The sequence below is a fragment of the Colius striatus genome, chromosome Z (genome assembly GCF_028858725.1).
Source record: "Colius striatus isolate bColStr4 chromosome Z, bColStr4.1.hap1, whole genome shotgun sequence".
NCBI classification, from domain to species: Eukaryota; Metazoa; Chordata; class Aves; order Coliiformes; family Coliidae; genus Colius; species Colius striatus.
The window spans coordinates 3,637,776-3,650,913 of record NC_084790.1 but is presented as its reverse complement, the minus strand read 5'-3'; the positions used below and the strand labels follow the sequence as shown (position 1 = coordinate 3,650,913).

The 13,138-nt window shown below is 39.1% G+C and overlaps 1 protein-coding gene across 2 annotated transcripts; it reads right to left on the bottom strand.

The window, feature by feature from the left end:
- Positions 1–5,076: 5,076 nt before the first annotated feature.
- KRT222 (keratin 222) lies at positions 5,077–11,244 on the bottom strand. 2 transcript variants are annotated; one of them, XM_010206144.2, is made up of 6 exons: positions 11,149–11,244; positions 8,962–9,090; positions 8,012–8,232; positions 6,913–6,993; positions 6,625–6,753; positions 5,077–5,290 (listed from the first exon to the last, which is right to left on the bottom strand). In XM_010206144.2, exons 1-6 carry the CDS (start codon positions 11,242–11,244, stop codon positions 5,077–5,079), a joined length of 870 nt encoding a protein of 289 aa, XP_010204446.1. The 2 variants fall into 2 exon arrangements, with proteins under 2 accessions (XP_010204446.1, XP_010204447.1); XM_010206145.2 differs by having other exon boundaries at positions 6,625–6,730; positions 6,917–6,993.
- Positions 11,245–13,138: the final 1,894 nt, after the last annotated feature.

Below are 13,138 nucleotides of genomic sequence, written 5' to 3'. Positions count from 1 at the left end.
ACAGATGATACCTCCCAAACTCAGAAGGATGTTAGAAGGTGAAAAGATGAAAAACTAACAATAGCATATTGGCTTGCTGCAAGTTAGGCCCGTTTCTTGATGCCTATAGATTGTCTAGCCAAGATTGCTTTTGTTTCTTAAGTAAGCTTTTTTTACAATCAAGAGGCAAGAATTCAGCCTTTATCTACTCACAGTGTGCTATCAGTGGCCACAATGGAAATTTGTTGACATGCCAGAAGAATCTGTGCCTTAAATTTCCTAATTAAAAGAATGTAAGAACTGAAAAGATTCCTCAGACAGCCAACCAAATATGCGTCTTTAATTTACCAGTTGCACTTGCGCAGAATATTTGTAAAGAAAAGGTGAGAAAATACTTGTGAAGAGGTGGAATAAACCCGTTTTTTCCTGGTTTTGACCTCTTTATCCATTCATCTCTTGTTCATTAATAACATGGTTTTGTTGATAGTTTTTAAAATGCACTGAATGTTGATAACATTAAAATATAAATGTATGCAGCTTATTGGAATACTATAGAGTTAAGTACCTTTAATGATACTCACTTGCCACGCTAATAGTTCTGAATCCTTATGTGTGTTTTCAAACTCAGCAGTGTATTTTATTTTTCTTTTCACTTTACTATTTGCCTCATTTCCATGTTGTGACAATGAAAGACGTTGTGTGTATGCACTTTTTCATATACCATATGACACAAGTGGTTTTACTGCATGTACCAACTAGGGAGGTCTAAATAGTTGGCTCTTAACCAACTGTTTTAATTAGCAACAGTTTCATAGGCTTTTTAATGAAGGCATATATTCATTGGAAAGTAGTTTCATTGAGACAATGAAACTTGTTTTTGCATCAGGTATTAGATGGCAGTAGCTTCAGTGGTCTGTGTTTAAATAGCAGCATAGAAATGAAGAATTCTGTGCCATACTGTCAAGCCTGAGTGTTTAATATTTTTTAATTCTGCTTTAAAGTGGCCTAAAGTCAGAGTGAAATGTTATTATGAGTAATTCTTTTTTCTATTTCCACGTGGAGTTCACACTGACACTGGTGGAAGTTCAAGTTGATTATGCCCAAATGAGTAAGTGCTTTACTTGAAGAGATGGAATTTGTGAATAATGAAAAAGATATATATGTACTGTAAGGGGAGAAAATGTAGCTAAAACCGGAATGCACACTTGAAACCTGTTTAGAGTAGCAGCAATTCTTAGTGCAGCCAATGAAGTCAGTATTGGGAAGTCCCACAGGAGGAAAATGCCCTTGAACAGGCAGGAGTGGTCTGCCTGCAGAACGTTGTGTCTTAACAAAAACAGCTATTAAACTCCAGACTTTTTTTTCCCACCTTAGAGTGTTGTGTTTCAAGATCATAAAACAGTATAACTGGGTTTATGCCAGTTGTTTCAAACTTCAAATAGAAGCTGTGTATTTCATGAGTAGTTGAGTCTGGTGTTAAACAGTGGAAACTTCCTCGGGTGGAATACATTTCTCATCCTGGGACAGCACAGGATGCGCTTGTGCTGTGACTATGGTCAGAGAGATGGCTTCCAAAATTGTGAGGTTGGGCTGTTATGTGGCCAACATAGTTTTTGAGTTGCATGGCATCCCAGACATGTTTATGGTAGGTACACAGTAATTTTTATCTTCCAAAGCAATATGGAGGTTATACTGCAGGGCAAACTCAGGTATGTGTTCAGTACTATGTTGGACAAGGTTTCTGTTGTAGAATCGCGGAAGGGTTAGAAGAGACCTTGAAAGCTCATCCAGTCCAACCCCCCTGCCAGAGCAGGACCACCTAGAGTGGGTCACACAGGAACTAGTTCAGGTGGGTCTGGAATGCCTCCAGAGAAGGAGACTTCTCAACCCATCTGGGCAGCCCCTTCCAGTGCTCCCTCACCCTCACAGGGAAGAAGTTTTTCCCTATGTTTCTTTGGAACCTCTTATGTTTCAGCTTGTATCCATTGCCCATTGTCCTACCATTGGCCATCACTGAGAACAGCCCGGCTCCATCCTGACACCCACCTTTTATGTATTTGTAAGCATGAATGAGGTCACCCCTCAGTCTCCTCCAAGCTAAAGAGCCCCAGCTCCTTCGGCCTTTCACCACAAGAGAGATGCTCCACTCCATCATCTCTGTTGCCCTGTTCTGAACTCTCTCCAGCAGCTCCCTGTCCTGGAAATGAGGGGCCCTGCACTGCACACAGTATTCTAGATGTAGTTTCATGAGGGCGGAGTAGAGGAGGAGGAGGAGAAGCTCTCCACCTATTGCTCACAGCCCTTCTAATCCACCCCAGGATGCCATTGGCCTTGGCCATGAGGGCATGTTGCTGGCTCATGCTCATCCTGCTGCCTGCTAGGACCCCCCAGTCCCTTTCCCTTGTACTGCTCTCTAAAGACTTCATTCCCCAACTTGTACTGGTACATGGGTTTTTTCTTTCCCAGATGCAAGACTCTACACTTGCCCTTGTTGAATTTCATTAGATTTCTCCCTGCCCAACCCTCCAGCCTGTCCAGGGCTGGTTGAATGGCAGCACAGCCTTCTGGGGTGTCAGCCACTTCCCTAAGTTTAGTATCCTCAGCAAGCTTGCTGACAGTGCCTCTTCCCTCAGCAAGGCCATAAATGAATAGATTGAACAGTACCAGTCCCAGCACTGACCTTCGAGGGACTCCACAAGATACAGGCTTTCAACTAGACCCTGCCCCACTCTGCCTTCTTTCCTTCAACCAGTTAACAATCCACCTCACTACCTGATCATCCAGCCCACACCTTCTGTTTTGCTGCCAGGATGCTGTGGGAGATGTGTCAAGAAAAAAACCCTAGGGAACACTAGAGAAGATAATACTGCAAGAAGTATCTTAGGTCAGAGAACAAGCTGAACACTCCTAGTTTGAAAAAACCCAAGTCTATGAGTAAGATTATTCCATTATTGTTTGCTGTACTCCCTATGTATTTGTCTAGTAAATTTACAGGCCTATGCAAGCAGTTCCTGTGTGGAGGTCTGCCTAAGCAATTTTAAAGGTATATGCATTGAGCTAAGTTTCTCTTACATATTTGCTTGCTATTTACCTTTACCGGTCAGCTTATCTTTTAGATTACAAACTATGTATGCCAGATGCTGTCTTCTGCTCTTTTGTGTGCACTAGTCAGAAGAAACCACTGTACATCTAGTCAGGGCTACTGGATTTACAGGGAAAAGAGTAATTGCTGTAGCAGGAGGACACTCACTGTATATGTTATGATAAAGATCCTTGGGGATCACTTGGTTGCAGCACTAGAAATTTTCTTACCTGCAACTTTTATTTTGTATTTCTTTGTTACTTCTTTTTAGGGTATACACACTAAAACTCACAAAATATGCATGGGCAAACTCAATTTCAATACTTTTTTTTATTGGAGTACTATCATTTACTTTGGTAAATCTGTATCCCTGTTTAAAGTGCCTTAAAGCCATTAAAACTTAGTTTGAATTCAAGTATTGTAAAATGTACAGAGTATAAGCACAAAAAAAAAAAAGAAAGCTGCATAGTAAAAATACTAGAGCAGGCTGATACATTCAGGATGCCAAATACTCAAGTATTAACAACACCAGATCAGTATTCAGGTTAATGCTAATTAGCCAGCTTCATACAGTTGATACAGAACTGTGGGCAATATAAATGCATGGCTCTTACATTAACAAAAACAGAAGCATAACTTAACACTGAAAGAATTTGTAGTATCAGTTTCTGTAACACATGCCATAGGTAATAAGGCAAATACTGACACTTAAAATTGTCTTTTACATGCTGCTGTGGATCCAGTATGTGGGTTTTCTAGATTCTGAGCCCCTGCAATACCAGAGATTTTGGTGAGAGTTTTTGACATCTGTGCCTCTTAAAAACCTTCATAAACAATCACTCTTACCTTAAATACAACTTTGATTGTTGTCTTTGAGATTTGTCTCATAATGTGATAACGAAGTATGTCTGAGTCTGTATTTGTTTTTTTCTGTGTACAGATGCAAGATCAGCTACTGTACTTGTATTTGCCTACAGCTGCTTTGTGTAGTAGTGGGGGATGCTTCATGGGTATGGTTAAATTTTACTTTGAATACCTAGCCCTTTTATGTCCATTTAATTTAAAGGAATAATGGTTGTACCCTGGCAGAATAGTGACTTTATGTACTAGACCAAATGCATGATTTACCTGTAACATTTGTCAGACGAGGAATTTGAAGATATTTTAGCTCATACTGTTATAATAAAGAAAGCTACTTAAACACCAGCATTAGAATGGTTGTTTGACTCCTTAACATTTGAACAGTTGAGGAGTGTAATTTTACTTGCTATGACTAAGAAAGTTGTAGTACAGGTATGTGTGGAGAATGATTGATTTTCAGTGGAAATTACTGCTCAAAATCAGTGGAACGATATGGCTAAAATATTACTGTTTTCTTACAACATTTTAAAAAATGTGTATGTAATTATGTAAGGGAAAGACATTTTTCCTAGTTGCCTAAAAAATATAATTTAAAAATACCAGCCACTTTCAAAAGAAAAATATTGGTTAATAGTTTATGTATTTTAAGAGCATCATTTTATGTAGTTTTTCCTGTTAGAAAGTGTCATTTTAAAATATATTTTAAGTATGACAGTTGTGATATAAATTATTACAAGGATTTGTTAACATTACATACATGTATGTAACGTCGAATAATTAAGAGAATGAAATACGCATTTCTCATTTCCAGAAAGAGAGAGCGAATGCTCTTTTACAAAGGCAGAATATGTCAAAGTATAAAGTTATAGTTTCATTTTTGTAATATTTGGTGAAATTCTACAAAACAACAACAATAATGAGAAAAATAAAGGGCTGTACCCAGAGTATAAAACTAGCAGAAGTTAGGTCTCCTGGAATCTTAACTCCCTTGATCTTCCTCCTTTCTTTTAAAAAACTTACAAGTTTTTACTGTATTAATCAGAGTACTTAGTAAGATTTCTGTAGTTGTCACAAGATAGCAGGCCGTGTAAGTCCATCTACTGTTTTATTTCCAGAGCCTGTTGGAGATGAACTTTGGGTGAATCTGCTGTCGGTTAAGGTTTGATAGAAGGAATACTGCAAGATCTCCTCATTACCAGCCTGACTTCAATGTCGGGAAGAGCTTTCTTTTTAGTGTGCAAACATCCCTCATCCATTGCTGCTAGGTGGAGATCAAAGCGCAAGGAAACGGATTTTTTCCTTAGACGGGGGTTGTCCTTAAAGAAAGAACCTTCCCATTCTTTAATGACTTCATCCACTTTTTCTGTCCTGAAAAAAAAAAGAAAGCAAATGTATTTATGATTCTTGATGCAGTAAGGATTATCTGTCTTCAGGATTGCTTTTAAAATGCAGAGAGAAATTGTGTACTAAAGTGTCAAGTTATTTTAGATGGTTACTGAGACACTATAATTTTCCTCTTTTTTTTTTTTTTCCCAGGTTCATTCTCTGGAAAAGCTAAATAAATAAATAAAGGTTGAGAGTTCATTATATTCTGGGGTTTGTGCTTTTAAGTAGACATGGTTACAAAACCTCTGCTCCAAACATATCAAGCAGTTTGTTTCCAAGGAGAAAGTTTGGAATCCAAGCTCAAAAACTTTGCAAGAAGAATCCTGCTACTGTAGTGAGCAGGACAGAATTCCTGCATCTCAAAGGCTTCAAAATAGTGTGGAGAATAATAAAGTTCAGATCCAGACCTCAGAAAGTAGATCTACATTAAATTAAGAAAGAAAAAAGAGAGAAGTAAAATACAGATAATTGAAAACCCAGCAGATTGAATAACATTTAGGCACCTAAATCCTGTTGATTTAACCCCCTGCGTCAAGATCCAGATCCAACTCTGACTAGGGTAGAGGGAACTGTACCCAGAGCGTAGCTCACCCCCACCAAACATGTTAGATATATGAAAATAAGCTTCGGGTATGGGGTTTGGATGGACAATGGCATTAATTTTTAATCCAAATTTCTATCTTTTCAGCAGCTGATAACTCTTAAATATTAGTGACACGGCACAGCCCAATTTGTTTTAAATGTAACCATAAATGTGAGTCTACAAAAGAGCTTAAAGAACAGCAGCACAAAGAAAATACTACTACTATGAGAGTAATTTAAGGTGAATAATACATACTAACAGAATTTCACATGTCCACTTGGAAGTCTAGCTCCCCGTTCCCTGTTTGGTAATTGGTGAAACCTTGGAGTTTCCAAATAGCAAGTTAGAGCAGCCAAGCCTGAATTTATGTGCATAAATATGCCCCAGAGGGACTTTGCAAACGTAGTATAGGCTTTTTTTTGTGCTTTCAGTCTCAACTGGATGAATAATTCATAGTTTCATTCTTAACATACACAGAAATTACAAATCAGGAGCATCGTTGTGATATTGTTAACTTATGAAGTAAATGCTAATAAAAAGAATGTTAAAATTTAATGTGACGTTAAAACAAACCAATATACCTTCGAGAGCTATCACTGTTATTCCTGAGCTTCTTGGCTGTATGGGCACGATACAACAGATACTAAACAAAGGAAAACTCAAAGCTACTGAAATTTAATGCCCAGCACATTTGTTTTCTACTGTTATATTGTTAAATTCATGTTTATCTTACTGTACAGTGCCATGAGCTTCAGCACTTTCCTTCATAACATTTCCATCTAGGACTGCTTGTTTTGTCATCAGTTCCCCCTTCTCAGTTTCGTGCTTCTTTACACCATCTGTAAAAGAAAATTCTGATATACTAGGCATGCAGAAGAGTTAGGTCGGGACGCAGGACCTAGGGGTATTTTTCTCTCCTGCTGCACTGGAAGAAGATCCTTTTGGTAACATCCAGTAATTTGTCAGTAGTTAGGAACCTTCTTTAGGGCCATAACCCCCAAAGGGGAAAGTGTCTCAAAACTCACTTGAAGGCAGCACAAAGGCAATCTTGCTAGTGGTAGGCTTTTTGTCATCCTTCTGGTCAGGTTTAGAGCAACGAAACCTGCGGAAATAAAGATTATTACAGTCAGCTAATAATATTTAATAACTTTAATCCAAAGCTTGTCTTATAAACAGCTATGAAGAACTGAAAAAAAAGAGAACTAAGAGAGGTTGTCTTTCACTGTAATAACCATTAGGATTTCTCATTCTGAGCATAGAACTGAAGAAAGTTACTGAAAATACCTGTGCAATTCCATCATTGCCTTTGGGCAGGTTTTAGTCAGTTTGTTGTGCGCTGGGAAGAGTTATTTAACTTCAGTAGTACTAAATTGCTTTTATTTTCACACAGTTAGAAGCATTAAATCTGAAGCTGACTTCCCTGTCTGGAATCTTCTTACACAAACACATGAGGTTCTGGGGGCTGAAATGCTCCATTTTCTGTAGGAAGGGCTGTGGGAGGCAACGTCCCACTGAAAGATCTCAGAATGTGGTTTGTGAAGGTGACAGTGCTGAAGGCAAGACGAAGTATTTTGCCTTTTCCTTATCCTCCTCGTTGATTACATTTGTATAGCTGCCTTCCTCATGTGTATGTTTCAAAATACTGGTGTTTGTGAAAGGGCAGACATGAAGACTTACACAGCCAAGGCAAAATGTCACTGGCAGGGTATTCTTAAATAGCATCCCAGTGTGTGTCTTCACACACTTTGAGTGATAAATGGCTGACTGTCAAGAGATGAGGTATGAACTCCTCTTCCAAAACTTCAGGTGTATGGACTCCCTTCACAAAAGTTCTGAGACAAACTGAACCCACGTCAGGCAGCTAAGAGGGTACAAAGTCTACTTAAGACACAGCGCTTGGAGTGAGACTGCAGTGAGCATACTGTTATATGCAACACATCATGCAGGGACCCTGAACTCTAGGAAGTGAAGTCAAAGTTACAGTTAAACCCTTTCTAAGGATTTTATGCTGTCAGGTTTTTTTTAATGATTGGTTAATTTATTTACAATTCTGATGATTATTTCAATAAGTTCTGAAATGGAGGATACATTCAAGTACTTTTTATCTAAATGAGAATTACCTGTTCTCTTCTTGCTCAAGCAGACTGCGATACGTTGCGATCTCCTCCTCCAGCTTCATCCTGGTGTTCAGGAGTATTTCATGCTCTTGAAGCTGTTTCTCAATACCTCTTCTCACTTCCAGTAGCTCCTTCTCTAAGCATTCAATCTCAGCTTCTAAATTTTGTAGCTGCATGTGGTATTGCTGCTCAGTGGCATGCAGCGAACGTTCCAAGCCCTTTTCCTGTGAAATTTAACTTGCATTTTAAGATTTGGAAAGTACAGACATAAAGATGTCATGTGTACTTTTCATTAACAATCTGAGTATTTTTTCATCAGTTCTTTTAAGAATATTCTTTAGCAACAGGATTAAAGCTTTTAAGATAATACTTTTGCTAAGAAATTTCAGTTTTACCAGCAATGTACTGCCACTGATTTTACAGACCTCTCATTTGAGCTGTATGGTTAAAATGATATCCAGCTCTGTGCTGTATGAAAACTGAGTGGTCTGTGTGCTCCTGTGGCTTATCTGTCTTACTGAATCCTGTAAATTGCTGACACACATTGTCACGAATGAACTGATAATTTGGCCAACACATTCAAAAAAATTAAGAAACATGGTATAAATTGGTCAGTGAGAATGACAGGGGACTTGTTGAGGGAGTATCATGCAAATGTATGTTTGGCAGGCGTGAAAACATATTTCTGTTGAATGGAATGGATTCTGTTGAATGAATGGATCCTGAATGGAAATGTGTGATACTCTTCAAAGTGAGCAAATGGCCTGATTATTGCTTGTTGACTCTCTGCTGATGAACTAAGAGTCCACCACAAAGCTGTGCATTTCTCCGTGTGTTGGATTTGCACTGTATAGTGGATGGAATTGTTGCATTAACTGAATTGTGGGACAGTTTACATCAAGAAAGAAGGTTTCTTTTCCAAGGGATCCGAACTTTGATTCGATGCTGCTTACCACAGCGTGGAGGGACTCAATTTCAATCTGCATGTGATGCCACTGCCGTCTTGCTTCACAGAGTTCGGCTCTGGCTGCCTTCAACGCTTCTGTATCTTTGTCCATTCTTTTAACTGCAGTTTCTTCTAGCTACAGGGGACATAACAAAGATAACAATATTTTTTTTTTTAAGACAAAATAATGCAAATAAAATAGATGCATAAAAAGATGTAGTTGGGATTATTTAGAGTCATAAATCTGTTAAAGCTAACAGTGATAAGTTAATATTTTATGTACTGTGTAGATGGGAAGCCTTTATACTGCTGTGTTCGATGGGAAGCAGTTGCCCACATCTTTATCCCAAACATTTGCTGTAGAGAAATTTCCATACAAATTAACCACTTGTACTGGGACCTTATTCACCTTGAGAGTAAACAGGGTTATCAAGACTCTAGGTTGATTGCTTTTAATGTATTTTTTATTTCTAAGAACAGATAGGGAGCCCTTTTCAGTGGTTGCACCAACATATTGCAACTGACAATCACTGTGATTACATTTCTGCCTGATCTAGTAATTGAGTAGATTTCAAATTGTCATTTGAGAGCAAGTTCACCCATTCATTTAAATAAGAACAGAACCTTTAGCCAAGTCTACAACATTTCCTTGTCCTCTAGGGAGGGGTTACTGAAGATTTACCTGTCACAGGAAGGAAGAAAATGCCGTGTTCTCTGAGTAAAAGCTGTTACCCACGTGAAATGGAATAATGCTGAAGGGAAGTACCTGTTCTAACGTTAATCCTAATCTAAAATATTATTTGAGACAATTTGCCACCCTTAAGGCTGAATCTGATTCTTAGGGAAAAAAGTAAACAAGCAGTCAAACAAGCACTGCATTGTGTCTGCAGGAAAACATGGTTGGCTGGTTTCTTTAAGGAAAAAGTCCTGCTAAAAGTTTTTCTAAGGCAATCCTGAGCATGTGTGGGGTCATTTTTTGGTTTGGGTTCATCTTTAATTTAGAGAATATGCTCATGTATTTAACTTTCAGAATGATTGTTTTGCTGACAAAAGTTGTTTTTCCCTTTTTGATTCTGAGTTTCACTGCAAGTGCTGAAGATGGCAAGAGTACTAGAACCAATACATGCTCTTTTGCATATTTTACTGGCTTTATGTTGGCTATCATGCTGCCATCAGCCCTAAGAAAATAAACTCTTTCATTAAAATAAGAAGATTTTGGGTTTCCCCTCTTGTACTGACCTATTGTTTTACCATTCCTTCATTTTGGTGAAAAATCTAGAGTTGGCCAATCCACAAGTAAAACACTCAATATTCTTTCCTTACCTTTTTGTGCCTGAACACTGCAGAATTTATGTCTGATTATACATGATTATATCCATATACATTGACGGCTTTGTGCCAAAAACAAACTTGGTTTAACTCTTGAGTTTATAGCTCCCATGTGTGATTGGGTTACTGAGTAATCAGCCAGCTTGCAGCAGTCTGGCCTGTGGTTAAAATAAACCTCCCCAATTTCTGCAATGCCTGAAGAGTAAAATAAGGTGATACAAACCCTAATTTTCATCCCAAATTTCTTGATGTTTGACGGCCAAAAATTGTTTTGTCCTTTTATTTCAAAGTTCAGTTGTGTTTTAGACACGTTTTGTATGTAAATCTGGAATAGCAGCATTGTGTATTGGTAACATTTAATCAATCAGTAGGACAGAACAAATTATATTTGCTGAAGAGTCCAACAGTTTCTCTGTGAACAATATAAAACAGTTCTCGAAAAAGCACAGTTTTCTTTAATATAGGTGCTAAAAATGACAAAGCTTTCTGTACATAAAGGCCTTCTTTACATTGTCTTTGATTTTCGAGATGGTCTTTTCCTTGGGATAACTAAATGGTGCTAGAGGTTACCATGCTACAGCACAGTCATCATTTAAAAAAATAACAACAATATCCCTGTTGCAGGTACAGAACATCATCCGGATGAATTACATAGCATTCCCTTAGTGTGCATTTCATACCCTGAACACCGTCTGCTTCCGTATCTTCCAGTTCACATCCTACTGCAGTAAAATCAAAATCCCTTCCCCAATAACACCCTGCATTGAAAAGGCCATACTATACCTCAGAGAGGCTGAGGGAGGGGCTGTACAGACAGGGGCTGGCTCCTCTCTCTGGAAGGTGTGTGTCTGTATGCAGTCATTACCTGGGTCCTCGCTGAGATGCGGGTCGTTATCTGATTTCTGGTGCTGAGCGCTTCATACTTAGCTCCGGTCTCACGGAGGAGCCGGGACAGTTCCATCCCCCTCCCGTCCTCCCCCTGGGCCGCCGGGCCCCGGTGATAGGATGCGCCGGCCGCTGCTGCAGAGCCTCCGCCGCCTGCGGCGACAGGAGCCGGAGCGCAGGCAGGCTTTAAAGCTGCAGAGCTCTGTTTCTGGGGAGGCACTGGAAGGTCAGAGCTTTCCAACCGCTCCGAAAGTCGGTTGAATAAAGCTGATCGCTTTTGCAGTGACCAAAACACCGATTCCTCAGTTCTGTGCCGAGAACTTTACCACACCTTTATGTTTTTGTTAGGGTATAAGTGTGTTTTGTCATAACCTCAAAAATGTGAGGTTAAGAGATACAAACCAAGGGACAGAATTACAGCTGCACAGCATGAGAGTTCAATCACAGAGGGTCAGGGAGCAGCTTCCCAGTGGTACCTCTGTACTGGTGTAGTGCTGCTGGAGCATGCTTTCACCAGGCAGCACTGGAGCAGGTTGTTCAGTTCTGCCCTTGAAGGCGTTTTGAGGTTTCTGACCTCATCCAGTGTTGAGGACTGACCCATTTTGAAAAGAGTTGGTGTCCCGTGCATCCTTTCACTCAACTTTGTGGTGTTTTTATGAGCAGGAACACAAAATAAGGGTGAGGATCCAGCAGTAGCAGCAGTGAGGAATGCTTGTGCACCTTGTGGCAAGGGGTTTGGCTCCTCAGCTGCAGAGTCCAAAGCTGTAGTGAGTTAACTCTTGAGACACAGCTAATGGCTATCAGAAACGTTCTCTGGTTTGTCTCTGAAGAGATGGAACCTCTGACGTGTGTCAGTGTGTCCCATTCAAATAATATGCACATTATGTAAAGATTATGAAGCCCTTCCTGACAGCTGCCAGGGAGACAGGAAGGTTGTCTGCTGTGCTGTATTTGCTGTAAATGTTCCTTCGTTTCCTGGCTCACCATTTGTGCTGTATGATCCCAATGACCTTGTCTGCCAAGCATGGCTCTTACCTGTTTTTTAAAGGGTTTTTTTTTTCAGTAATGCACAAAACATTTATTAAAACCCCCAGAAATCAGTCAAAAATAAACAATTCACTAGATGGAATGCCTTTTTAAGCTTTAGGTAAGAATATACATCAGTAAAAACAAAAGAAAAAAAGGCAGTAAGCTTTTACAAGACACTCGTCTTTTCAGAAGTCAAACGATTACACCACTTAAAAGTCTGCTGTGTGTGTAAGGCTTCCTTACACTTGGCTTTGTCCACTGGCATGTGTGAAAGAATCTTGTGTTCTGACTTTATTTTTCTTAGCTGGCTGTTTTTCAGATGACCTGGAGCGAGACAAGAATGTTTTGTTGTCCTCTGTCTTTTCTACAAGTGTCTTAATTATTGTAGTTTTGTATAGTTCTAAAAGCAAAATCTTGACAGTGTTTTTCATTGGTGGTTTGAGAACAGTCACATAATAAAAACGTAGGAATACGTAAACCACAAGATATTACACTGTAGGACAGTATAAACACTAGGAAGATCCTATGTGTTTAAGCCAAAAAGATCATGACATGTTCTTGAATTTAAAATCTTCCTTTTTCTTTGCATTATAATACTGAGTGTTTACACTTTGCTTCCAATTCTCTGCAGCTCACCTCATCTTCTGTTTATGTCAGGCAAAATCAAGGCTGTTCAGCACCCAGAAATTATTCCAGATGGGTTTGACATAGAATATAGAGGTCTGCAGCAATATTGGATTTGGTTGCACAAACAAAACTTTATGTATCAACAAGCATCTATGGATGAATCTTCACATTACCAGGAGCTAAATGTTTGCCATTTGATACCATTTTTAAAAGTTAAAGAGAGCACTAGTGCTTTATTTTTCTGTCTTTTTTTCAGGTGTAAAAGGAAGACCTGGCTATAAGATCCATGAAGGCTAAAGGTAGTTGTCAGCACA

What these genes read in the sequence shown, in the direction of transcription:
- KRT222 (XM_010206144.2), bottom strand. Translation starts at nt 11,244, where the DNA reads ATGGAACTGTCCCGGCTCCTCCGTGAGACCGGAGCTAAGTATGAAGCG. An exon ending in TTTGTGCTGCCTTCAAGTGA is followed by an intron (nt 6,754 to 6,912) that starts GTTTTGAGACAC and finishes CTGCATGCCTAG; the next exon opens with TATATCAGAATTTTCTTTTA. An exon ending in GAAGCTCATGGCACTGTACA is followed by an intron (nt 5,291 to 6,624) that starts GTAAGATAAACA and finishes TTTTTTTTTCAG; the next exon opens with GACAGAAAAAGTGGATGAAG.